Below are 22,634 nucleotides of genomic sequence, written 5' to 3'. Positions count from 1 at the left end.
GGCCAGCACCGCCGGGACGAGCCGAGCGGGCGCCGCGCGGTGGGAGGAGCGGGGCAGCGGCGGCGCGCCGCGCGAGGACGGCCCGGCGGGCCCCGCGCCCGCGCCCCCGCTCCTCCCGGGCCCCTCGGCCTCGGCTGCCGCGGCGATTCGCGCCTCGCGGCGCCGGCACCTGCCCGCGCGCCCCCCGCGAGCCCCGGGCCCGCGAGCGTTGGCGTTGGCGTTGGCGGCGCGCGCCGGGGCATGCCCCGCGCCTAGAGCCCGGGGGGCGCGCGGGGGGCGCGCGGGGGGCCCGGGCGGCGGCGGGCGCGGCGCAGGGCGCGTGGATGTGGCGCCGGGCCCGGGTGGCGGCGGGCTCCAGCGGCGGGACCCCTTCGCCCCGCCCGCCTTTGCCTTCGCGCCCCCGGGCGAGGCCGAGGCCGGGGCCGTAATCGGCCGTGAGCCTGCGACGGGGGGCGGTCGGGGCCGCGGTCGCGGTCGGCGGCGGGGTGCGCGGGGCGGCGGCGGAGGCCGTGGGGGCCCGGGCGCACGGGAGCGGGAGCGGCCCGGGGAGCCCGATCGCACCATGGAAGCGGCGGCGGCCGGCCGGGGCGGCTTCCAGCCGCACCCGGGGCTGCAGAAGACGTTGGAGCAGTTCCACCTGAGCTCCATGAGCTCGCTGGGCGGCCCGGCCGCTTTCTCGGCGCGCTGGGCGCAGGAGGCCTACAAGAAGGAGAGCGCCAAGGAGGCGGGCGCGGCCACAGTGCCGGCGCCGGTGCCCACTGCCGCGGAGCCACCGCCCGTGCTGCACCTGCCTGCCATCCAGCCGCCGCCGCCCGTATTGCCCGGGCCCTTCTTCATGCCGTCGGATCGCTCCACCGAGCGCTGTGAGACCGTGCTGGAAGGGGAGACCATCTCTTGTTTCGTAGTGGGAGGCGAGAAGCGTCTGTGCCTGCCGCAGATCCTCAACTCGGTGCTGCGCGACTTCTCACTGCAGCAGATCAACTCGGTGTGCGATGAGCTGCACATCTACTGCTCGCGCTGCACCGCCGACCAGCTGGAGATCCTCAAAGTCATGGGCATCCTGCCCTTCTCCGCGCCCTCGTGCGGGCTCATCACCAAGACGGACGCCGAGCGCCTGTGCAATGCGCTGCTCTACGGCGGCGCCTACCCGCCGCCTTGCAAGAAGGAGCTGGCGGCCAGCCTGGCGCTGGGCCTGGAGCTCAGCGAGCGCAGCGTCCGCGTGTACCACGAGTGCTTCGGCAAATGCAAGGGGCTGCTGGTGCCCGAGCTGTACAGCAGTCCTAGCGCCGCCTGCATCCAGTGCCTCGACTGCCGCCTCATGTACCCGCCGCACAAGTTCGTGGTACACTCGCACAAGGCCCTGGAGAACCGGACCTGCCACTGGGGTTTCGACTCAGCCAACTGGCGGGCCTACATCCTGCTGAGCCAGGACTACACAGGCAAGGAGGAGCAGGCCCGCCTTGGCCGCTGCCTGGACGACGTGAAGGAGAAGTTCGACTATGCCAACAAGTACAAGCGGAGGGTGCCCCGGGTAAGTGTCCCCAGGGCTTGGGGTTAGTAAACCATGCCCAAGGAGGGGAGGGGAGTCCTCTTGGGTTGGGCACTCTGGGTTCTAAAGGTTGGGGCTCCTGGTTCGACTTTATCTGGCCTTGGGTTTTGATTTTAGGAAATTAGGGGCCTTGTCAGTCTCCTGTGGGTAAGGCCATAAGGCCGCCTTCGTGCTGTCTGAGCACTGTACTCATGAAGAGTGAGTGGGAAAGCCCTCTCAGGGCTCATAACCCCTGTCCCCGTAGGCTGAGCTCAGGAGCTCTGAGAAAGAGGCTACCACAAGCTCTGCGAGGTTAGACTGTCTGGACCCAGGCTGTGACTTTTCTGTCCCAAATCTCCGTGGGACCTCGGCAGAGGTGTCCAGATGAGAATGAAGTTTGTCCCCTTCCTTATGACAGGGTTGTCGTCTCGTGGTCCCCAGTTGACTAGCCTTGTATGTTTACTGGCTTTCTTGTCTTTAAATGACGGGGCACAGACACTAAAACGAAGTTAGCTAGTTGTCTTGGCAGAGACTTGGCACTTGTAGCCCTTTGAATCCCGTTTGTGCACCTGAAGGGCACTTGGCCTGGTCAGCGGCGGTAGTCGCTGATGGTCTGCAGTATATTTGGACTCACCCATTTCCTTCTGTTGCTTTTGTACTTGGTGTGGAGGTTCTGTCAGCCCAGGCTGTGTTGTACGTGAGTCAAGAGGCTTTGTGGGAATCTTCTCGGGCATTTTCTGGGCCACTTAGTACCTAGTTCGCTGGGGTCCACAGGAAGTTTCTTTGCATATGCATCCTAAGTATCTGTAACTTTTAAATATCCATGCTTATTAAATTGCACACAACAGAATGCTGCATTGGCTCAGCTATTCTTGGGAGACCTAATTAATTCAGCTATTGCATCAAACTTTTTTTTTCCCTTCTAAATCTGTGAATAGATGCTGCAGCCCGGTTTTCTCTGGGCGCCCCTCCAGCAGAATGTCAGAGTTGTGGGGGGAAGGGGCTCTTAAGAAGGACCGTTGCCTCGTTCTTCAGGGGCTGCAGAGAGTGTGCATATGCTGCGTGTTTTATGGCACTTCTGCCCCAGCCAGGACAATGCATCCTTGGGGGAGGCTGCAGGCAGGTCTTTTCAAGTGGACTTGTCAGTAGGCAAGCTGATGGCTGATGTGGGTCCTGCCAATGGATGCCTATCTCTCGGAATGTCTGCACCCTTGTCAGCCAATGTGGCCTGAGGTAGTCATGTGTGTGGTGACCGGTGAACTTTCTGGGACCGCAGTGGAGATGTGGGACTGGCGAGACTGCGCCTCTGGGAAGCTTTCACACCTCTTATCTTGAGTAGGCAAGGAATTGTGTCTGAGTTGGGCGTGTCTGTGTTTGTCTGCTCCGGGTCATGCGTGTTTGTGGTCTTTCTGTCTAGGTTTAGTGGGCTGGCATGGTCCCTTTGTCCCAGCCACTGCTGAATGGGATACACTCCTGCCTCCTCTGCTCACAAGCCTGGTGGTTCTGGGTATGAGGGTCTTTGGGCTCAAAGGAGATGGCTCAGATGCCCGTGCCAGCACTGAGGGGTTAGCACACAGAACAGCGTGCTGAACCATGGTCATGTGCTTGGGTCATTTCCGCCGTGGTTTATAGCTGCCCTTCCCTTGCTAACCACCCTGGCAGTACTCTGATGCCTCATTTACTGAGTGAAGAGAAATTTCAAAAGTGATTTGTGTCTCCAGCTCCACTCAGGCAGTGGTGGCATCAGTGTGGGGTTCCTATATGTCAGCCAGCTCCTGAGTGCTTCCATGGTGAGGAACTGGTAGACTGTTTTCCTCTTTGTGGGGTGCTCCCTGCTCAGACTCTATGAGTCTATAGTTGGGGTTTGGGCTGGACTGTGCTCCTCCAGTCCGCATTGGGCCGCCATGTACGTACCTGCGTGAACCACAGCTAACACCCAGGAAGGGACATCAGTCTGGGAAGTCTTAGCTTGTCCTAAGAGGAGTGGCCTGGGTTATGACTCCCTTACTCCCGTCACAGCGTGTTTTAATATTTCTGTTCTACTGAGGAGGGCTCAAGGAGCAGAGAATGTGCTGTCTCTTGGGCTGAGGGTGAGCAGAATGCTCTGTGGGAGGGTGGAGGTCAGTGGTCCTCCTGAGTTCCTGATGCTCTGATGACATCTGGCTGCTTTGCTCTATGGCAGCCTGACTGAGGTGGCTTCTGTGTGGCTAGGTAGGGTCTGCTTGGATCAGGTAGAATTGGCCTGGTTGAGGTGGACTTGTGGTTTCTGTGGTCAGCTGAGTGTGTGTGGGAGTAGGGAACTTTGAGCTTGGAGCCTGAAACTTTGCTGCAGGCCACTGTACCCCCCTTGGCAAAGGTTGGTGGGCGTCTGCTGCAGTGCCTTCCTAATGCCATGGGGAAATGGGAAATCCCACTTCTCTCTTGTGACTATCAGGCCCAACTTTCTCCTGGTAAAGCTTTGAAGATGTAGGCTGCCTGGATGCTCAGTGAGCCTGTCCTTCCCAGGGGCCCCCTTGACTGCTTTCCCCAGCAGACCCATAGGGAGCCAGTTCTGCTGTGGACCCTCATGGAGTTGGTCTTACATTCCCATCCTCACTGGCTGTGTGAGCTTGGGCAAATGCTTAGCCCCTCTGTGCCTCATTTTCCTCATGTCAGTTGAGACTAACACTTTGTTGAACCTGTCTCAGACTCATATTTCTTGGGTCAGCACAGACGAAGGGGGTCTGTAAAGCTTTCCCTCCCGTCTCGCAGCTGCCTGGACAGTTTTCTCTTGGACTTCAGTTTATGAGCATAAGAGAAACATGGACAATGACATTTTGAGCTGCCACTTTGTGTGCTTTGTGGGATGTGGCTGCTGGTCCATAGGAAGGGTGGAAACCAGGCTGGCCACGGGCTGCGGTGACTCCTGGCCATAGCAAGTGGGCTTTGGTGTGGAGGAGCTTGGGTTATCTTAGATTATTGCATCTCTGTCCTCTTTTGAGCCTGGGTTCTCAGGACGTTCTGTCAGCTGATAGGGTCGCTTTATGTGGACAATATGACTGAGGTCATGTTTCTAAACTGGACACCTAGCCGGGTGGTCAGCTTTAGGGAACACTGAACACTGGGTGTTTTGGGACATGGTAACAGCTTTTGGGTGCAGGGCTGGGTTCAGGAGTCCTTTCTGTGGGTTATGGTTTGCTCTTTTGGTCTTCTTGGGATAAGGGTCTTGCCTTCTGAGTGATGGAATCACATTTGTGCACCACCATGAGCAACTGTGGTTTGTCCTTACGTGAAGATTGATATAGGAGAGGACGGTGTCAATATGTTAGGACCCTGTCTCTCGGACACCTGCAGGTCTGGGTGTTCTTTTCTTCTGTCCACTAGCATCGTTGTGAAGAATGTCCCCTAGAATCATGTCCTGTGTTGGACTTTCTTAGAGTTACCATTGATTATTCCCCTCCAGACACTTGGACCAAAAAGGTGTGGTTCCAGATCCTGAGGTCAGGGCCTGGTCCAGGAGGGGCCTCCCTGGGATGGCTGCCCAGGTGGTGGGTCCAGTCCAAGGCTAGTGGGTCTTCATAGGGTGGGACAACAGCTTGAGGGTGGGCTCTGGGTGCTACACACACCATAACCAGCTGTGGGTGGTGGTGGGAATTATTGGTGCACATCCCCCTCTGAGAGGGTCAAGTTCTCTTCTGTGGCCTGTCAGTCTATCTGTCCATCTGTCCTGCTACCTTCTGGGGCTCCTCTGGGAGCCATCTGGGTCCCTCACCATCTGGAGGAAGCAGGGTCATTGAGTAGCCCTCACCCCTGTCCCTGGCTGCCCACTGGAGGCCCTGGGTCATCAAGAAGCTTCCAAGAGTAAGGTCATTGACTCTCAGCGTTTCTCAACCTCCCCTGTAGTTGGTTTGTGTAATGTCTGTCTGAAGTGTCTAAGGGCAGACAGGATGTAGAGGGTGAGGAAGTCTGGGCCAAGTGTGAACCCAGCCCTGCCCTGGAGCTGGGTGGGGGCCCCCCTGGGCCAGGTCTAAGTTGCTGTCTTTGCAGCCCCAGCAGGGAGGCTGCGGTTCAGGGGCTGCCCTGCCCCTGCTGTCTGGCAGGAGGTGAGATGGCCATGGCTGGGGCTGGACTCTGTGCAATAGTGTCTCTTTCTAAGGATTGCGAAAGTTGAGGGAAGGTTTCTACTTTGGAAGAATTATGCAAGTTTCAACTGAAATGTTTTTTAAAAGTTTCTTTGTTTTGAATCAAAACACAGGCTAGATTACTTCTGTGAGCTCTAGTAGAGCTGAACAGAGGGGAGCCCTTGCTCTTTTCAAACTCCTGTCTGCCATGAAAGGGAAAGGTTTGGGAACTGGATGCTATTTAGATGGGGGCTTGGGATCATTGGCTGGGGGGTGCTCTGCTCTGGGTGCCCTGTGTGGTCCAAGGAGGAGCAGGTGTTGGTCATTATCCTTTTACCTCCGACAGCACCTTGTGGGTCCTATCACGCTTACTTGCCTATACCACTCCAGCAAGGCTGTCTCCCACCTTCTCTTGTGACCCAGTGGGCCTTTCTAGACCAAGTATTGTGCGTCAATGATCTTGCTGCCTGTGAGGTACTTTGAGGTTATCCTGGGTCACCCATGTCACCAGGGGCCGAGTGTAGTGAATGGTTGTTCATAGAGCTGCTCTCCCCAGATGAGGCCCTGTCCCCAAGCTTTTGTGTTGCTGCCTAGAGAACCCTGGGTTCTAGATGCCCTGCTGCCAGTTTACTCCTGCCTCCTGAAACGGAGGACCAGTGTTTGGATGGATTTTAGGGGGGACTAGAAATGAGAGTGATGTGAGGGCCGGAGCCTGTGGCCTTCAGGGAACATGTGCACGCTGCACAGTGACATTACCAAGTGTGTCTGAGCATTCTGAGTCACTGACCTGTTTGTGTGGAAACAGATAAAGGGATCTTGGCAAGAGCCCAGAGTCACCGAGATCTGTCTTGGTGTTTGGCATTTGTACTGTCTCTGATTTTACTTTTTTGCCTGAGAGGATGCCAGGACTTCAGTAACCATGAGGATGAGGTGTAGCACCAAACCCACCTGGTCTCTGTGTGCACTGTGGGAGCTGCCTGCTATCTGTGGTGGTATGGTGTGCTCTGTTGTCGACTTCTGGGAATGAGTGGGGGCTGATCACAGCTGGGTCTCTGGGCAGTGGGAGTGGAGGAATGAGTCAGTGGAAGCAAGCAGTCACTGCTGGCAGGGCTTCGAACCCAGACCTCCAGTGGCTGTGGAAGGGAGGGGAAGGAAGGCTGGACGTGTCCTTGGTGCCAGTTTTCGCTTATCCGTCTGTCTCACCGTGTGCTCTGAAGAAGACTGTTCCTCACATGTGATTCGGGAGATACCTGGACCCTGCTTCCAGCTGGAGTGCTTGGAAAGTCCTGGAATGTTTCCCTTGGCTGGGGCTGTGAGGGCTGATGTCCTCCCAGCCCTCTGCAGGCCGACTGTGGCTTCCTCTGGAACGTCCGCTGGTCACTGTGAAAGAAGCAGCTCTTGTTGGGAACAGCTTCCTGTAGCTCCCACCCTGGCAGGCATGGGTGGTGGGAGCTGGCTTTATGCCAGGACCTGGTGGAGGTGATGGTGTACTATGAAGGCCTGTGGACCAGCAGGTGGAACTGACCTCTGAGGTCTTCCTGACTTCCTGAGTTTGTGTGAAGTGACAAGTGTTAGGAAGGACAGGCCGCCCTATGTGAGATGACAGCAGCTGGGGGACAGCGAAGCTCCCCGGAGTGGCCTTACCAGTTTAGCTGAGGAGTTGTGGCTGTCATGTGGCTCCGCCCTGATGCTCTTGCATGTGATTCTGTGGTCCCTGTACACTGTGTGCTGATGGTCTCCTTTGGTAGCAGCTTATTTTGGTGCTGTGAGGAAAACCATTGTCAGCTGCAGGTTGTCTGTCCACAAGTGAGTCTGTGAGCCACTGGAGTAGAAGTAGCTGCTGCCGCCTTCACAGACTCCTCAGCCTGTACTGGGCGTTGCTGGTCTAACTGGGAAGGCCAGGCAGAGTGGACGGCTCCCAGCAGAGTCCATTGCTTCTGTGCTGAAAGTAACATGGGAATATTTTGACTATGGAATGTGGTGCTTGTAGACAGAAGTTCTTAGTGCCTATTTTCATTTTATTTCTATTTTTTTTGTGTGCATGGTATGTATATACATGTGTTGACATGCCTGTGTGTGTGTGTGTGTGTGTGTGTGTGTGTTTGGCTGTTCTTTTCTATTCTTCCTTGCCTTATTTTGAGATTCAGTTTCTCTGAACCTCTGATTTGCTGTTTTGGCTGGACTAGCTGGCCAACAAGCCCCAGAATTCAGTGCTGGGGTTACAGACGCATACTGCTAGTGTGGGTGCTGAGATCCTGCACTCGGGACTCATGCTTGAGCACCGAGCCTAGCCTTCTCCCTGGGTCTTGCTGTCTGTTTTTAGAGATGAGGCTGATGAAGTCCCTTATGCCTTGCTGGGGTGCCCTTCCTTGAGGTGTAGGTAAGCTGGCCAGGCCTCCAGGAAGTTTGTGAATGTCCTCAGCCCTAAAAGGTACGTGACCTGCAGGAGTTAGGGCACTTAAAGAGACCAGTGTGCTTACCCAGCAGTCCCGTTGCCCCACGTGTGTTGGCATAAAGGACTTGTGTGTGCCAGTTGCTGTGCCAGGGCCAGTGTGATGGTCCCTTCTGGTGCAGTCTCAGGTAGGTATGTCTGGGTTCTCTTTGTAGAAGTTGTGGGTAGACAGTGCAAAGTTTTCTTGGAGAACCCTCTCCCCTTTCAGATCGTTTAGTAAACCAGTGCCATGCACACTCCAGTGAAATACAGGAGGAGGCTGACCTGAAAGGGGAGGGAGAACAGAGCAGTTCATTTAATTTTGTGCTGTCCTTCTATGGCTCCTGTGCCCCTCATCATGGCTGTGGAGAGGCCCTTGCCACTGGCCTGTAGTCTCTGGTACCTTGTGGTTCTGTAGATGACCAGGTAGCATTGGGCCTGTGTCTAGAATGTGCTGTTAAACCCTGCCGCCCTGACGAATCAGCAGCTCTGGACCTCTCACCAACCACAGCCAGTCCTGGCTTCAGCACCGCACCCTTGTGTGCTCCAGCTTTGTTCAGGCTGCTGGGGCAGGGCCTCCATTCCTGGCTCCTGAAGGTAGCAGCCTGCTGTTTTGAGTACAAGCATTGGGGCATCTTTCTCTGGAAGTGAAGAGAGCCCTGAATTGTCAAGAGAGGGACTTGTTTTTGGGGGGGAGAGGGGAGGACAGGCGGTTCTTGCTTTGGTCTTTTGAATTGAGATTTCAGGGCGTACCACCACCTTGACTGATGTACTTGTTTGTTGAAGGTGAATGCAAGGCAAAGACTTTGACCTCTAGTTCTAGCAGGAGGTGGAGCAGGCTGGCAGGTGGGGGCCAGCTGGGCCACACCGTAAGAACCAGTGCATAGACTAAGGGTTTACTTGGCCCTGGTCCTGCAGAAACCAAGTGAGGTGCACATTGGAACTTGTGCTGTCCCTGGGCTGTTGCCACAGGGCAGCTGCAGGAAGTCCTCCCCTACTGGACCTTGCTGGGGTTGTCCTGTGTTCTGGGGTGTGTTGCTTGGGAACCTACCCTGGCTTGTTTGGCTCTTTTGGGGTAAGGCCGTAGTGGGAGATGCCTAGATCCCCATAGCTGGTATAATGTTCTGAGATCTCAGCTGTGCCTTTTCTGGGTGCTTGTGGAGATGGTCCCTGTCATACTGCTGGGGCTGCCACCTGGTGTTTGATGGTGTTGGCTGTCTTTTCTCTGCTTCACCTGCTGCCTCCTGCTTCCTGGTGTTACAATGGTGTTGCCCAAACCATTAAAAGAATTATACTCCCAAGTTGAATGATATGCAAATGTAGTCAATTAAGCGAGGGGATTTTAATTAGCAGTTTAAGTTCATGTGTGAAGTGCCTTGCCTTAATTACTTGACAGTTTTGTTGTAAATTTGCTAAGTTTTTTTTTGCAGAACTATCAAAACTGTGATTTTTTTTTTAACATCCTTCTATGCAATAAGTGTCGCCCAGTTTGCCTGACCCTAGTGGGTTTGTCTCAATTTATAAAGCTCTTTAAACTGTGAAAACAAGGTGGACCTTATGGGTTGCCTCTGCACAGCTCAGTCAGTTAGTTAGGTCACATTCCTTGTTTTCCTGGCACAGGCTGGCAGGGTGACTCCCTGGGTTTTCCTGGTGGATAGCAGGAAGAAACCTCCTTCGCTTGGGTCTGGTGCTAATAGAGCACATGTATTCTACCCGGGGAGAGCTGGATCCCTGGAATGAGGGTCAGGAAGGTTAGACTGGGATAGCAAGGGGCCAGTGTCCTGTTAGGAGAGCTTTGTGATGCGTGCAGTTGGCTATCCCTAGACATTGTTCTCAGAGTCTGGGGTTTACAGTCCATTTAGGAGAGGTGAAGAGAACTATTTTTTGATGTTCTTTGCTTGGCTACCTGAAAGCCTTCTTTCAGGTCTTTGCCTTGATTCTCCTGAGCTAGAGTGGTTTTTGTGACACTGGAGTTCAGACAGCCTGCCCATGTCTAGGCTCTGTCTACCAGGTCCTCTTTTCAGCCACTGGTTCTGAATCCCTCCTACCTATTCTACCAGGATGTTTTAGTGTGTAATGGGTAGTTATAAATGGTTCTTTCGGCTGAATTTAGAATTTGCTTTAATTTACCTGTTGTTGTTATTAAAATCATCTCTGTTATAAAGAAAGAATGTTTCCTTATCTAATTCATTCGTTCATTATTTATGGTTTTTCAAGACAAATTTTTTTCCTTTTTTTTTTTTTTTTGTTTCTTTGTTTTTCGAGGTAGGGTTTCTCTGTGAAATAGCCCTAGCTGTCCTGGAACTAGCTCTGTAGACTAGACTGGCCTTGAATTCACCAAGATCCACCTGCCCCTGCCTCCAAGTGCTGAGATGAAAGGCGTGCACAGCCACCACCTGGTTCCTCTCTGGTTTATAATGCCCCTCAGATTTAATTCTAGTCTCATGATAACTGACGGTGCAGGTGTGTTCTGAGTAACATAGTGTTAGGTGATTTTGTTACTGGGTGGACATTGCGAAGTGTGCTTACATAGATCTAAGTGGTGTAACTGACCACATACTTGGGCTCTGTCATAGCCCAGTGTGCCAAAGCTAGACGTGTGCAAGGGTGTATTTGTACCTGTGTAGGCAGTCAGTGAGTGATGGGTAATTCTGCATGCACCTGAATGTGTCTAAGCATACAGAAGGTGGGAGCTGAATGTGGTGGCCTAGGCCTCTAATCTCAGCACTTGGGAAGCAGAGGCATGAGGATGGCAAGTTTGAGGCCAGTTTGGGCTGCATAGTACGACCCTGTCTCAAAGGAAGAATGAAGAGAAAGAAAATACAAGGTGGTAGGAACTGTTGAGCTCCACCATCATCTTGTGGGACCAACTTTGTGCGTGTGGCCTGTTATGAAAGCCTTGCCTTGAGATACAGGACTGCTCCTGCCTGGGCTTGGTCTATTTTCTCATTTAAATATTTAATTTGGATTGGGTTTTGGGATTTTGGGTCATTTAACAGACTCTAAAGGGAGAAAGTGATCTTTTCCTCTGTAGGCTGAGGATGGTGGGCCAGGACTCAGCAGGGTTGTCCTGCAAATGAACCACCACTGTCCACAGGTTCTGCTCTGTTCTGGGTATCCTAGCCTTCTGGCTAGGGTGTGTCTGGGATACTTTCCAAAAGCAAATGTCAGTGATGAGGAGGAGCTGGAGAAGGGAATACCTGGCTCCTGCGTCTGAGACTAGGCTGTGCTGCCACTGGTGAAGAGAGACCTGCAGAACTGGGCAGGGCTCTTGGTGGACTTAAGGTGAGAGTGTCTTTAACTCAAAGAGATTGTCTGGTACGGGAAGAAAAGTGGGTGTTATATATAAGTAAAGTTCTTTTTCTTCATTAGCAAGATGATAGACCATTATAGGAATGTAGCCAGGACATATTAAGGGCACCGTGTATTTATTGTTGGGCATCTGGCCACTGTGCTCCATGCTGCAAACCATGTTAGTGTGTGTCAGGAAGAACTGCAACATCCTGTCCTGTATAGTTAGAGGTTGAGGACATCAGGTGAAGGGTGGGGAGTCCGCATGTTCTGGGTCCTGTTCCCTCCACGGGGGCCTCTCCCTTCAGCCTCCACGCTTGAGTTGAAGCCCTGCACAGCTCCACCTGGAGCAGTTGTGTAGCTGTGCACTGTGTTGGCTGTACCTGGACCTGCAGTACATCGTGTGCTCTGGATGGCTGTGGCAGCTTCAGCTCCTAAAGTGTTGGAGATTCTGAAAGCAGGGCCTTGCTGGATTCCTCCCTCCCCTGTGCACTGCAGTGGGACCCACAGGGATACTTGCTTCTCACTGATTATGAGCCTCTCACCGAGCCATTTCACTTCTAGGCCTGCCCCAGATTTACCTGCCGTTTACGCCCATGCTACATCAGGACTACCCAACTGCATTCTGTGTTTCTGTTTCAAAGCCCAAGCACCATCAGCGTGAGAACAGGGACACAGCAGCGCCACACAGCAGTGGTACTGAGTCTAGCACTGAGACAAGAATTCCCCCAGAGCAGCATCGCTGACTGGAGGGCCCAACCCCCGTCCCCTCACAAGATGGAGATGGGAAGTACCGGGGATGCTGTTTTCTTCCTAGTTTGGGGATTGAACGTGACGCGTCCATCACTGATCACACTGCATTCTTGACAGTGCGCAGCATTGGTGATATTACATGGCTCCGTGTTGAAGCTTCTGCAGTGTATAGAAAACAAAGCCTAGAGCATCATGGGAAAGGTGCTTGCTGCTAAACCCGAAGGCCTGAATTTGATTCCTGGCCTTGAACCTGCCAGGTGTAGCTGTGACTGTTCCCTTCCTGAGCCTCCTGCCTCAGTGCTGTGGTTATAGGTGTGTGCTGCCATGCTTGGCATCCTCCTGCTTCCCCGAGACAGGTTTTCCTGTCTGCCTAGAGCAGTGTGCCGGAAGCGCCATTTTACCCATTAGTAGGTCTACAGTTCTGGGCATTAAAAATGTGTTACCATGCTCAGCTGTCACCACAATCCCCGGGTTGTCTTCAGCCCTACCCGAGAGTCTGTCCCGTGTGAATGCTGTCTTCAGCCCTCACGCTCCACTGTCCTTCAGAATCTGGCTCTGTCAGCTCTGCCTCTAGGAACCTCAGCCAAGGTAGCACTTTCTCTGAGCACAGTGTCTTCAAGGTTTATCCATATGAATCAACCACCCTACCTTCCTTTCTTTCCTTTCTCTGAGTTAGTATTTGGCTGTGGCCCTCCTGTCTTGGTCTTCCTAGTTTGGTCTTCCCTTCCCTCCCCTCTCCTCTCTTCCCCCCTCTTCCTTTCTGTTTTTTTTTCCCCCTGAACATCCCCTCACCTCATTGTATAGCATCTCCTTTATCCGTTCATCTACCTGTGGACCCTTGGGTTGCTTCCACCTTCTCCTGTTGTGAATGGTGCTGTGACCAGGGCTGCGCAGTATTTGTGAGTCCCCTCTTCAGCATTCTCAGGCCGTCTGGGGTCTGCTAGAAGTGAGGCTGCTCCACGACTGTAGTTGCGTTGTTTTATTCTCTATTCCCAGTACATACCGTTGTATTTTCTGTGAATCTTTCTTAATACTTGTGAGTGTTCTTTATGTGTGTATACTGTGCATGCTGTGAGTATGTATGTGCCATGTCATGCATGTGGAGGTCACAGGACAACATTCAAGAGTCGTTTCTCTCTGCCACCATGTGGGTTTTAGGATGGAATACTCAGGCTTGCCAGCAAGGACCTTTACCCCTGAGCATTTCATAAACTCTGATTTCTCTCGGTTTTGGTATCAGCCACCTTAATGGGTGTAAGGTGGCACTTCTTGGTGGCTTGCTCTGTGCTTCTGTGGTGTTTTGTGATGTTCAGCACTTTGCCCTGTGTGCATTTTGACTGAGGCGCTCCCCCCCCCCCCAAGGGTTTCTTGTAGCCTTGGCTGTCCTGGAACTCATTCTTTAGATCAGGCTGGCCTTGAAGTTCAGAGATCCGCCTGCCTCTGCTGGGATTAAAGGTGTGTGTCACTACTGCCTGATTTATTGTTGTTTTTATGAATATTACTTTCTGTGGGGTGTGTGTGTGCGCGTGCGCGCACGCGTGTCACATATAGGTGCTCATGGAGACCAGAAGATGGTGTTGGAGTGTATCCTCTGGAGCTAGAGTGTGTGCCGCCTGATGTGGGTACTGGGAGATGAGTGCCTCTCCTCAGTACAGACTCTCCATCACTTAGACAACCCTCACGTGTTCTGTTTTGTTCAGTTTTAGTTTTTACCTATTTTGTATTAATTGCTTATATTTTGCCTACTGGCATGGACCATGGTTTGTTTGTCTTGTGGCCATCAAGGCGCCATAGTTGTCCTTTGTGTATGAGCAGATAGGGTCATCTCTGAGCTGGATCCTTCTGTGTTATGGAGATTTCTGTACCTGTGATGGATGTGACTACCACTTCCCTGCCTGGGGTTGGCAAGGATCATGGAAAGGATTCCTGCTGGATGTGAAGCCAGCAGCCCACCCTGTGACAGGCTGGGAACATGGCCTTGAGTAAGAAGCAGTGAGAAGTCTGGAGGAAGCTGCTCTATGGAACACATCTGTGTGCTCGACCTGTGGCTGTGGGAGGGAATGTGTAGTAGTAGCTGTTGTGTGCACATGTGTGTGCATGCCTGCTTTTACTGCCATGTATCTGAAGGGCTCAGGAACTGGATGGCAGCCACTTCAGTTTGGGAGAAGAGGGCTGTAGGAGGCTTCAGGTTTTAAGGGCCTGTGTCTTGCTGCATTCTGGAGCAAGTTCTTACCACAGTTCTGCATTCCTTCTTGGTAGGGACCACCATTGGCTCAACCTCCTGCTTTCTAGAAAATGGGAAAGGCCTCCCCTCTGGGTCAGGACACATTCCCTCACCTTCCTGTTCACTGGAGGGAGCATCTCTGTCCAGTTTGGCTTTAGGAAGAAACTGGCCAGAGCCTGCCCCTCCCTACTAAGTCTCTTGCCTCCGGGTACCATTTCCTGAGTCTCAGCACGCTTTTTACCTTCACCAGGGTTGCTTCATTATGGCCTCTTCTTGGGCTATGCTGGACTGCTTTGGTATTATTGGCTCTAGGGAGCCTGTGAATGACAGGAGCCTATGAGTGTTAGGTGAGTCTACTGTTGGGCTCCAGCACCTCACAGTGTGGAGAGTCTGTGTGTGCTGTGAGCGTGGTAGTTTATGTGCATACCCCATGTAGAACCCCTTTGTTTCTCCCTGGAGCCTGATAGCCTGGCTCTCTGTCTTTCCATACAGCACTGTGTCCAGAACCTGGGAGTATCTTCTAAGGCTTGGCTCCTATCCTAGGCTTGTTCTGCAGCCAGGCGAACTGCCATTCCCAGCATTGGTTTGTGACTGTCTCTCTCGGCCTGGCGGCCTGGCAGCCTGGCCAAGGCGACGGGAAACTTTTGTCAGGCTTGATCATAATTGTTTAATGTCAGTGAAGGAGGCTTAGGAGAGCAGGCCAGGATGATTCTTGAAAACAGGGCCCTTGACTTTTGTTTTGCAAATAATGTTAGGACTCCTGCTAGCCGTGGGGGTGGTGGTCTAGTGGGATCCTAAGCAAACCTTGTAACTAGAGTAGGGGACTGGTAGCCTGTGACAGCCACAGGGAAGGTGGCTCTTTGTTTGGCTTTTTAAAGAAAGGGAGAGTTGCCTCTGATTGGCCAATGGTGAGTGAAAGTCACCTCTTGCCTTTGTGGGATGAGGTTTCCACCCCCTGCTCGCCTGTGCGTAGCAGCTCAGCAGCATTTTGTGCTTCCGGCCAAGCGTTGGTTTTTTGGATCTTAGAGACAGATCTGTTCAGTTAGGGATGTGAGATCCTAAGTCATAACTAGGCTTGGTTCTCTGTGATCCGGGGTCATGACATTTCTGAGCAGAGGAGTTTGAACAAACACCTAGACAGTGTTGTGCGGCATCTTGAAGGCTTAGTTCTTTGGCCCTCTTTTGGGAGAGCCAGCTATGTTCCACTAACAGTCTGAGAAGCCACAGTGGTCACCCACACCCAGCCCGGGACACTTCATCAGTTATGGACGCCAGCAGGCACAGCGACACGTGTGGAGTTCGCCAGGCCAGAGTCCGCCTGTCCGTGGGTGCCTGTGCTGTGGTTCTTGGTATTACCAGGGTGCTCCTACTGTTTGCTTTAAGGCAGAGAGGCCTTTTGTTAGGTGCATCTTATTGGGATCTTTGTGCTACTTGGGCTGTTCTGTCCTTGCTGCTCTAGGGGGCACAGATGGAAGATGTGACCAGGTGAGTATAGTGAAGCTGGCTGCTGCTCCTGCCAAAGGGACTCGCTTCTCTGAGTTCACAAGTTACCTGCACGGTTTCAGAGCAGGGCCTGTTGAGGCATTTCCAGATTAGCTGTTGAGACAGTGGTTGGGAGATGACCTCACAGTGAATGATACTTGCTTGAGCTTCTTGGTGGAATTCTCTAGAAAAGGGTTTTCCAGAGAGCAAGCTGGCAGTGTGGATGGCCCTTAGAGATGTCTGCTTCTGCCCTGCTGCCCTGGGGCTGAGAGCTTGGGAGAGAGAGGAGCCAGTGGGAAGGCTCCTTGCCAAGCTCTCAAGTGGATTGTAGAGTCCCCTTCCTGCCCACTGTCTGTGCAGGTTACAGAGTGCTGTGCATTCACCCATCCCTGACTTTAGCTGGGGTTTGCTATAGTGGAGGAAATTTGGGATTTTTGTAGTTGGACGTTGTTCTATTTTGGATCCCTTGCTTCTGCCTGTTTCAGAGAAGCTGCTGAATATGGCTGACGGGATGTGGCTCGTGAATGACGGGCACTCATCGTGCCAGGGCCTTCTGTGGTCCTGACATTCCTGCAGCCGGTGCTGTTGTGTGTGCTGCCTCTGACCTGTTAGTGAGCGTGCCTGTCTTTGGTTTAAGAGTGTTTGTTTTGAAGAATCTTCACATTGTTAGGAGAGCCACGTGGGAACCTCTTTGTGTGTCAGGATCAGCTTTTGCCTGTTTCTCCTAATGTAGTGGTCGTCAGCCTTGCTACTGCTGCGACCCTTTAACACAGTTCCTCGTGATGTGCCCTCAACTATAAAATTATTTTTGTTGCTACTTCATAACTGTGATCTTGCCACAGTTATAAATTGCAATGTAAATATTTTTGAAGATAGAGGTTTGCCAAAGGGGTCACGACCCATAGGTTAAGAACCTCTGCCCTAAAGGATCATTTTATAGTTTCTTTGAAAAACAGGGAAGGCTTTATTGTGTAGACCAGATTGGCCTTGAGCTCAAACTCATAGAAACCTGCTTGTCTTTGCCTCCTGAACAATGGGATTTAAAGGTGTGTGCTTTTAATGGTGATTCTCCCCCCCCCCCTTTTCTTTTTTAGTTTTTTAGTGTTTTGGTGATAGTGGTGAGGGTGTTCAGGCAGGGGTGTCCTTTTTCCAATGGAAGGGCACACGACTGAGTAGGAAGCTGCCCACTGACTGCTTCCCTACCTCAGCCCCCACACTTCTGAGCCTTGCTAAGCTAGGTATTCAGGAACTTGATGGCACTGGTGTTTTGGGTGTTTGTGCTCTGCTCTGGGAGCATTTCCCATCTGTGGTTACTAAGTAACTAAGGAGAAGACTTTTGGCTCCCTGTGAACTTTGTTCCTTGTGATCCTGCCTGGCCCAGTCATGCTCCCTGCTGGGCAGAGCACTCCATCTTCCTGTTACCCTGTCACAGTCATTTTGCTGTCTGTATTGTCTGTCTCTTGTCCCCCATTATTTTTGTTGATAGTCTTTAGAGAACTGGCACCTCCTCCCCCAATGCTCGAGGTACTGTCTTGGCCCATGCTATATGCCACTTGCTTACTTCTAATTGGGTGACTCAACCCCACTGTTCTCCCAGAAAAGCCCATGCTGTCACCATTGGAGCTGCCCTCTGAAAGGTTGCTGTACCCTGGTATTAAGTCTCCCTGCCAGTGTAATAAATCAGATCAGGTTGAGTTAATAAGTCCAGGTTTAATCTGAGCAAAGCATTCCCAGGTGGTCCCAGGGGAGAAGAGAAACCACAAAGGGAAGCCACTAGGAGGGGGCTTAAATGCCCTCTAGGGATGGAGCTGTTGATGGTGGGCTTTCTCAGGGGCAGGGTCTGGGATGGGAGGAGAGGGGCTGGGTGGAGCTTTCCAACACCTGGCATTAGTGGTGAAGCCCAGTTACCTGATTCGTTTACAAGGCTTTATCACTAAGTTTTGGTTGAACAAGTGACTGCTTCCAGCAAAATCTTCTCCTTAATATCTGCTCTGTACGTGATTGTTGGCTTTCTAGTCTCCTTGTTGGTAAGAACCATGGGCTCTCTCTTTTCTGTACTTCCTCCTGTTCCTTGGCTCTGTCATACCTGATACTGTCTCTGGAAGCTGTCCCTCCCGTTATGCCGGTTGGAATTTCACTCTCCCTGGCAGTGGCTGTGCCCAGACATGCATATGGGACTCCTCCTCTGTGCTGTGCTTTTTGCACACCGTACAGGGTGCCCTGGGGTCTTGAGGAAGGTGAGTGTGAATGGTAGTGAGTGGACATGAGAAGGGAAAGAAGGTCAAATGCTTAGGTGCTGAGGATTTCAAAACTCCTTTTCAGATTTTATTTTAAATTAAAATGTAAGTGATTGTATCTCTGTATATATGCACATTAATGCCAGGTGACCAAGGAAGCCAGAAGAGGTGTTCGATCCCCTAGAGTTGGAGTTGCAGGTGTTTGTAAGCCAACTAATGTGGGTGATAGGAACTGAAATCCGGTCCTTTACCTACTGAGCCATTTCTCCAGCCAACGATGACCACGGGTAACTACCCACTCTTCTATCAACTTCGCTATGCAGGACAGTTCCCTTTAGTTTTTAAAATAAAATTGATTTCACTTTGTGCTGTCAAGATGGCTCATCAGGAAAAGGTTGCTCACTTATCTCCAACATCAATGCTGCAGAGGGTTGAAGGCTACTGTGCAGAGGGCATACAGCCTGACTGGATGGATCTGCACAGAGTATGGTTCCAGCTTGCATTCTTCCTGTTGGTGGTGGTAGATAGGCAGGAGTTTTGGAGACCTCAGCCCAGCTTTTTACTGGAGCAAGCAGCCCTGTGGTTCCAGAAACCCCCACACTCTGCAGGCCAAGGGTCTCCCTGGGTGCTTACTTGGCTGCTTCTGCTCTTAGCTGACTAAAGCTCATGGCCGACAGCTGGTCCTGGGTGTCTGCCCAGTGCTGCTCCACCTCTGGGAGACCCTTGGCCTGCAGAGTGAAATTGGCAGGGTGGTTGGAGCTGAGTTAGAGTCTTCTCCATTTCCACCATGATCACAGTCTTGACTAGGTCATTTGGGAGTTTGCTGGTAGAATAGCAAAGCCTTTAGAATTGTCTGTGTGCCTGGCTGTGACTCCTTTGCTGTGTACCTGAGTCCCGGAGCCAGGGTGAACTCTAGATTTAAGAATGCTGTAGATAGGAACCAGAGTGGTCCAGATAGGAAATGAGCCAAAACTTCAGTGTCGCAAACTAGGAAATGATGTCAAGACTGGCATCAAAAGTAAAGGAGAGGGGCTGGAGAGATGGCTCAGTGGCTAAGAGCACTGGCTGCTCTTCCAGAGGTCCTGAGTTCAATTCCCAGCAACCACATGGTGGCTCACAACCATCTGTAATGAGATCTGGTGCCCTCTTCTGGCATGCGGGCATACATGGAGGAAGAATGTTGTATACATAATAAATAAATCTTAAAAAAAAAAAAGTAAAGGAGAGAATCGTCAAGATGCCACCAAGTCTTCATCATCATCATCATCAAAACAGATTCATCAAAGCTTGGTGTTTAGTGACATCAGACGTAGATGGATTTTTTGGGGGGGTGGCCAGTTTATAAATAACGACTAGGGGACTTATTAATTATGAAAAGCTTGGCCTTAGACTTCTCCCTCTGGCTCTTGTAACTAAATTAACCTGTTTCTATTAATATCTGTGTTTTACCATGTGGCTTTGTACTTTCATTCTGTATGTTCAACTCCCTCCGTGTGTTATTGGCATCTCTCTGTGCATTCAATTCCCCCCATCCCATCCCGCCTATACCTCCTGCCTAGCTATTGGCAGTTCAGCTTTTTATCACACCAGTCACAGCACTATGTCTTCACTCAGTGTACAAATATCCCACAACAGTCATGTGGGGCAAGCGTTGAGTAGTAGAAAGTTTATAAACAGCTGAGCCCCAGAGGTCAGCAAGCATCACCCAGGCAGGCTGTGAGACCAGCTAGGGCTACATAGTGAGACCGTGTCAAAAGGAAGGAAGTGGTAAGGATAGATCAATCTGCTGTGGCCAAGTAGAATTAGACAAAGAGGGGTCCTGAATGTCATCACCTGACCATTGACACTCAGGATCTAGGGCATGTAAGAATCCTTGACTAATAGTAATGGTAATGACTAATGACTATTGGTAATGGTAAAATCTATACTTGGTACAACCAACTCAAAAGCAGTAACTGACATAAGAGGAATATCTAAGGAAGGGGCTGGTATAGACAGAAGTTTCTATCCTGCCCAGTCCTGCAGCTGTTCAGTCCCAAAGAAACACACAGACACTTGTATTAATTATAAACTGTTCAACCTATTAGCTCAGGCTTATTATTAACTAGCTCTTTTTCTTTTGTTTTGGTTTTTTTCGAGACAGGGTTTCTCTGCAGCTTTTGGAGCCTGTCCTGGCACTATCTCTTGTAGACCAGGCTGTTGTAGGTTGAGCAGCGGGATGCTTAACCCCCGAAATAACCACACAGAAATTGTATTAATTAAATTACTGCCTGGCCCATTAGCTCTAGCCTCTTATTGGCTAACTCTCACAACATGATTAACCCATTTCTATTAAATCTGTGTATCACCACATGTCTGTGGCTTACTGGCAAGATTCTAACCTATGTCCGTCTCAGGCCGGAGATTCATGGCTTCCGCCATACTGCCTTCTTCCTCTCAGAATTGTGTTCTATCTTTCCCACCTACCTGAGTTCTGCCCTATCACTAGGCTGGCCTCCAACTCACAGAGAGCCTGCCTCTGCCTCCCGAGTGCTGGGATTAAAAGCGTGCCCCACCACCGCCCGGCATTATTATTAACTAGCTCTTACAACTTAAATTAACCCATAATTCTTAATCTGTGTTTAGTCATGTGACTTGGTACCTTTTCTTGGTGAGGCAGTCTCGTCTTGCCTCCTGCATCTGACTGGTGGCTGCCTTTCCTCTTCCCAGAATTTTCCTGGTCTGGTTGCCCTCCCTATACGTCCTGCCTGGTTACTGGGCAGTCAGTGTTTTATTAAACAAATATGAGTGACAAATCTTTCCACTGTACAAAAGCATCATCCCACAGCAGGTAGCCCATGCCAAGCCGTCATGGCTACTGGGTAGTGTCAGGCAGTCACCACAAAACCACAACTTAGACTCAGGTTTTCAGTGAGGTGACAGAAATGGCCCACGGGTTTATTTCAGCTCCTGGTTTCAGAGTTTTTGATAAGCCTACAACAAAGCAGAAATAGCACAGCAGAGGGCTGCTGCTGCCGTGTGGTGGCCAGGAAGTCAAGATAGAGGGAAGAACCAGGAACATGTTCTTCAAGGCCCATCTCCAGTGACCCACTTCCTCCAGTTAAATCCCTCCTCCTAATCTAGTTTCTACCACCTGATTAAACCAATGATGACTCTAAGAATTACTTCCCCAAAGTCTGGGTTTCAGGGCAGCACTCTGTCCCCACCTCACTTCCTGTCTGGACCATCCTTTTTCCTGACCTCATTTCCTGTCTGGACAGATTTCTGTCCTGAAGGTGCCTGTCTGTGCTCACTTCCTCTCTACTGTGTGTGTTCCTAGAGTCAGTTGTCTGTCCTGTTTGCACATCCTTGGTTTTCTCGGGCTCTCTGGCTCTCCCCTGTCTCTGAACATGGCTCTCTTTGTGGCGTTTTCACTATATGGCCTGCGTTCCCCTGTCTGCTGCTAGTTGCTGTTCTCAGGGCTTTTCTTAATTCTTAGTGTATCTGTGTCTTTTCTGAAGTGGAACTCCAGGAGTCCCTATTCCTTCTTCGAGCGACCAGCATGGTGTGTGAATGGAAGTCTGGGAGGTCAGGCTTTTGGTGTTGCCTGGTTGGGCTTTTTTCTAGGCTGGCCTTGAATTCACAGAGATCCATCTTCCTCTGTCTCCTGCGCCCTGGAGTTAAACACATGTGCTGCCATGCCTGGTGTATAGCTGGAGGTTTGATTTTGCACCCTGGGTTGGTTGGACTGGAAGTAGTTTGCTTGCCTGACATTCCTGTCAACATTTATCTTCCAGTGTCCCTCTGGAAAAGAACCTGACATGACCTTTGTACATGACCTGCCTCTTCCTATTGGGAACTTTGAAGACTTCTTTGACCTGGGCTCTGAAGATCATGTTCTGGGCCCAGGATGAGGAGGCTTTGCCTTTGTGTACAACTTTGTCCTTTCCTGGCTAGTGGTCTTTTTTTGCTTCTTCTTTTTAATCCCCCCCCCCCCCCCCCCACACACACACAGGCCTTCTCTGTAGCTTTGGAGCCTGTCCTGGAACTCGTTCTGTAGGCCAGGCTGGCCTTGAACTCCCAGAGATCACCTATCTCTGTCTCTAGTACTAGGATTAAAGGCGTGTGCCACCACCGCCTGGCACCTTACTTCTTGAGCCTCTGTTTTTCAAGACGAGGGTTTCTCTGTATAATAGCCCTGGCTGTTCTGGAATTAGCTGGTTTCAAACTCACAGAGATCCACCTGCCTCTGCCTCCCGAGTGCTGGGATTAAAGGCGTGTGGTACTACTGCCTGGTGAACCTCTGTTGCTCTTTGGAGCGCCTTCTGATTGGATGTTGGTTTTCCTGTGTAGCTGGTGCTTTTTCTTCATCTCTCTCTTGGTATAGAATTCTGGAGATTACCTCTGCTTTATCATCTAATACTTTGTTTTCAGTTGACTACTTTAGTTTCTGGAATTTTGTTTCAATTTCTAAAAGGGAATTTTCCCCTCCTCCATTTTCTCTCTTTCTAAGAGCTTCTGCCTGTTTTGTGTCATAGATGCCATATTGTTTCCTGTTGTCACGGGTTTTAAAGATATTTCTTTTTATGGCTCCTCTGTCTCTTTTTCT

At 51.4% G+C, this 22,634-nt stretch overlaps 1 protein-coding gene across 2 annotated transcripts in view; it reads left to right on the top strand.

Annotated features, from left to right (window-relative positions):
* Positions 1–320: 320 nt before the first annotated feature.
* The window catches only part of Ski (SKI proto-oncogene), a 69,667-nt gene continuing 47,353 nt past the window's right edge, over positions 321–22,634 (top strand). For both annotated transcript variants that reach the window (XM_075947113.1, XM_075947112.1), the window contains exon 1: positions 321–1,531. In XM_075947113.1, coding sequence (XP_075803228.1) covers positions 563–1,531 — 969 coding nt within the window. In that variant the 5' untranslated portion in view covers positions 321–562. The remainder of the gene's footprint in view (positions 1,532–22,634) is intronic.

The sequence above is a fragment of the Microtus pennsylvanicus genome, chromosome 13 (genome assembly GCF_037038515.1).
Source record: "Microtus pennsylvanicus isolate mMicPen1 chromosome 13, mMicPen1.hap1, whole genome shotgun sequence".
Classification (NCBI taxonomy): Eukaryota; Metazoa; Chordata; class Mammalia; order Rodentia; family Cricetidae; genus Microtus; species Microtus pennsylvanicus.
Note: the sequence above shows the minus strand (reverse complement) of the source record. Positions and strands in the feature narration are given on the sequence as shown.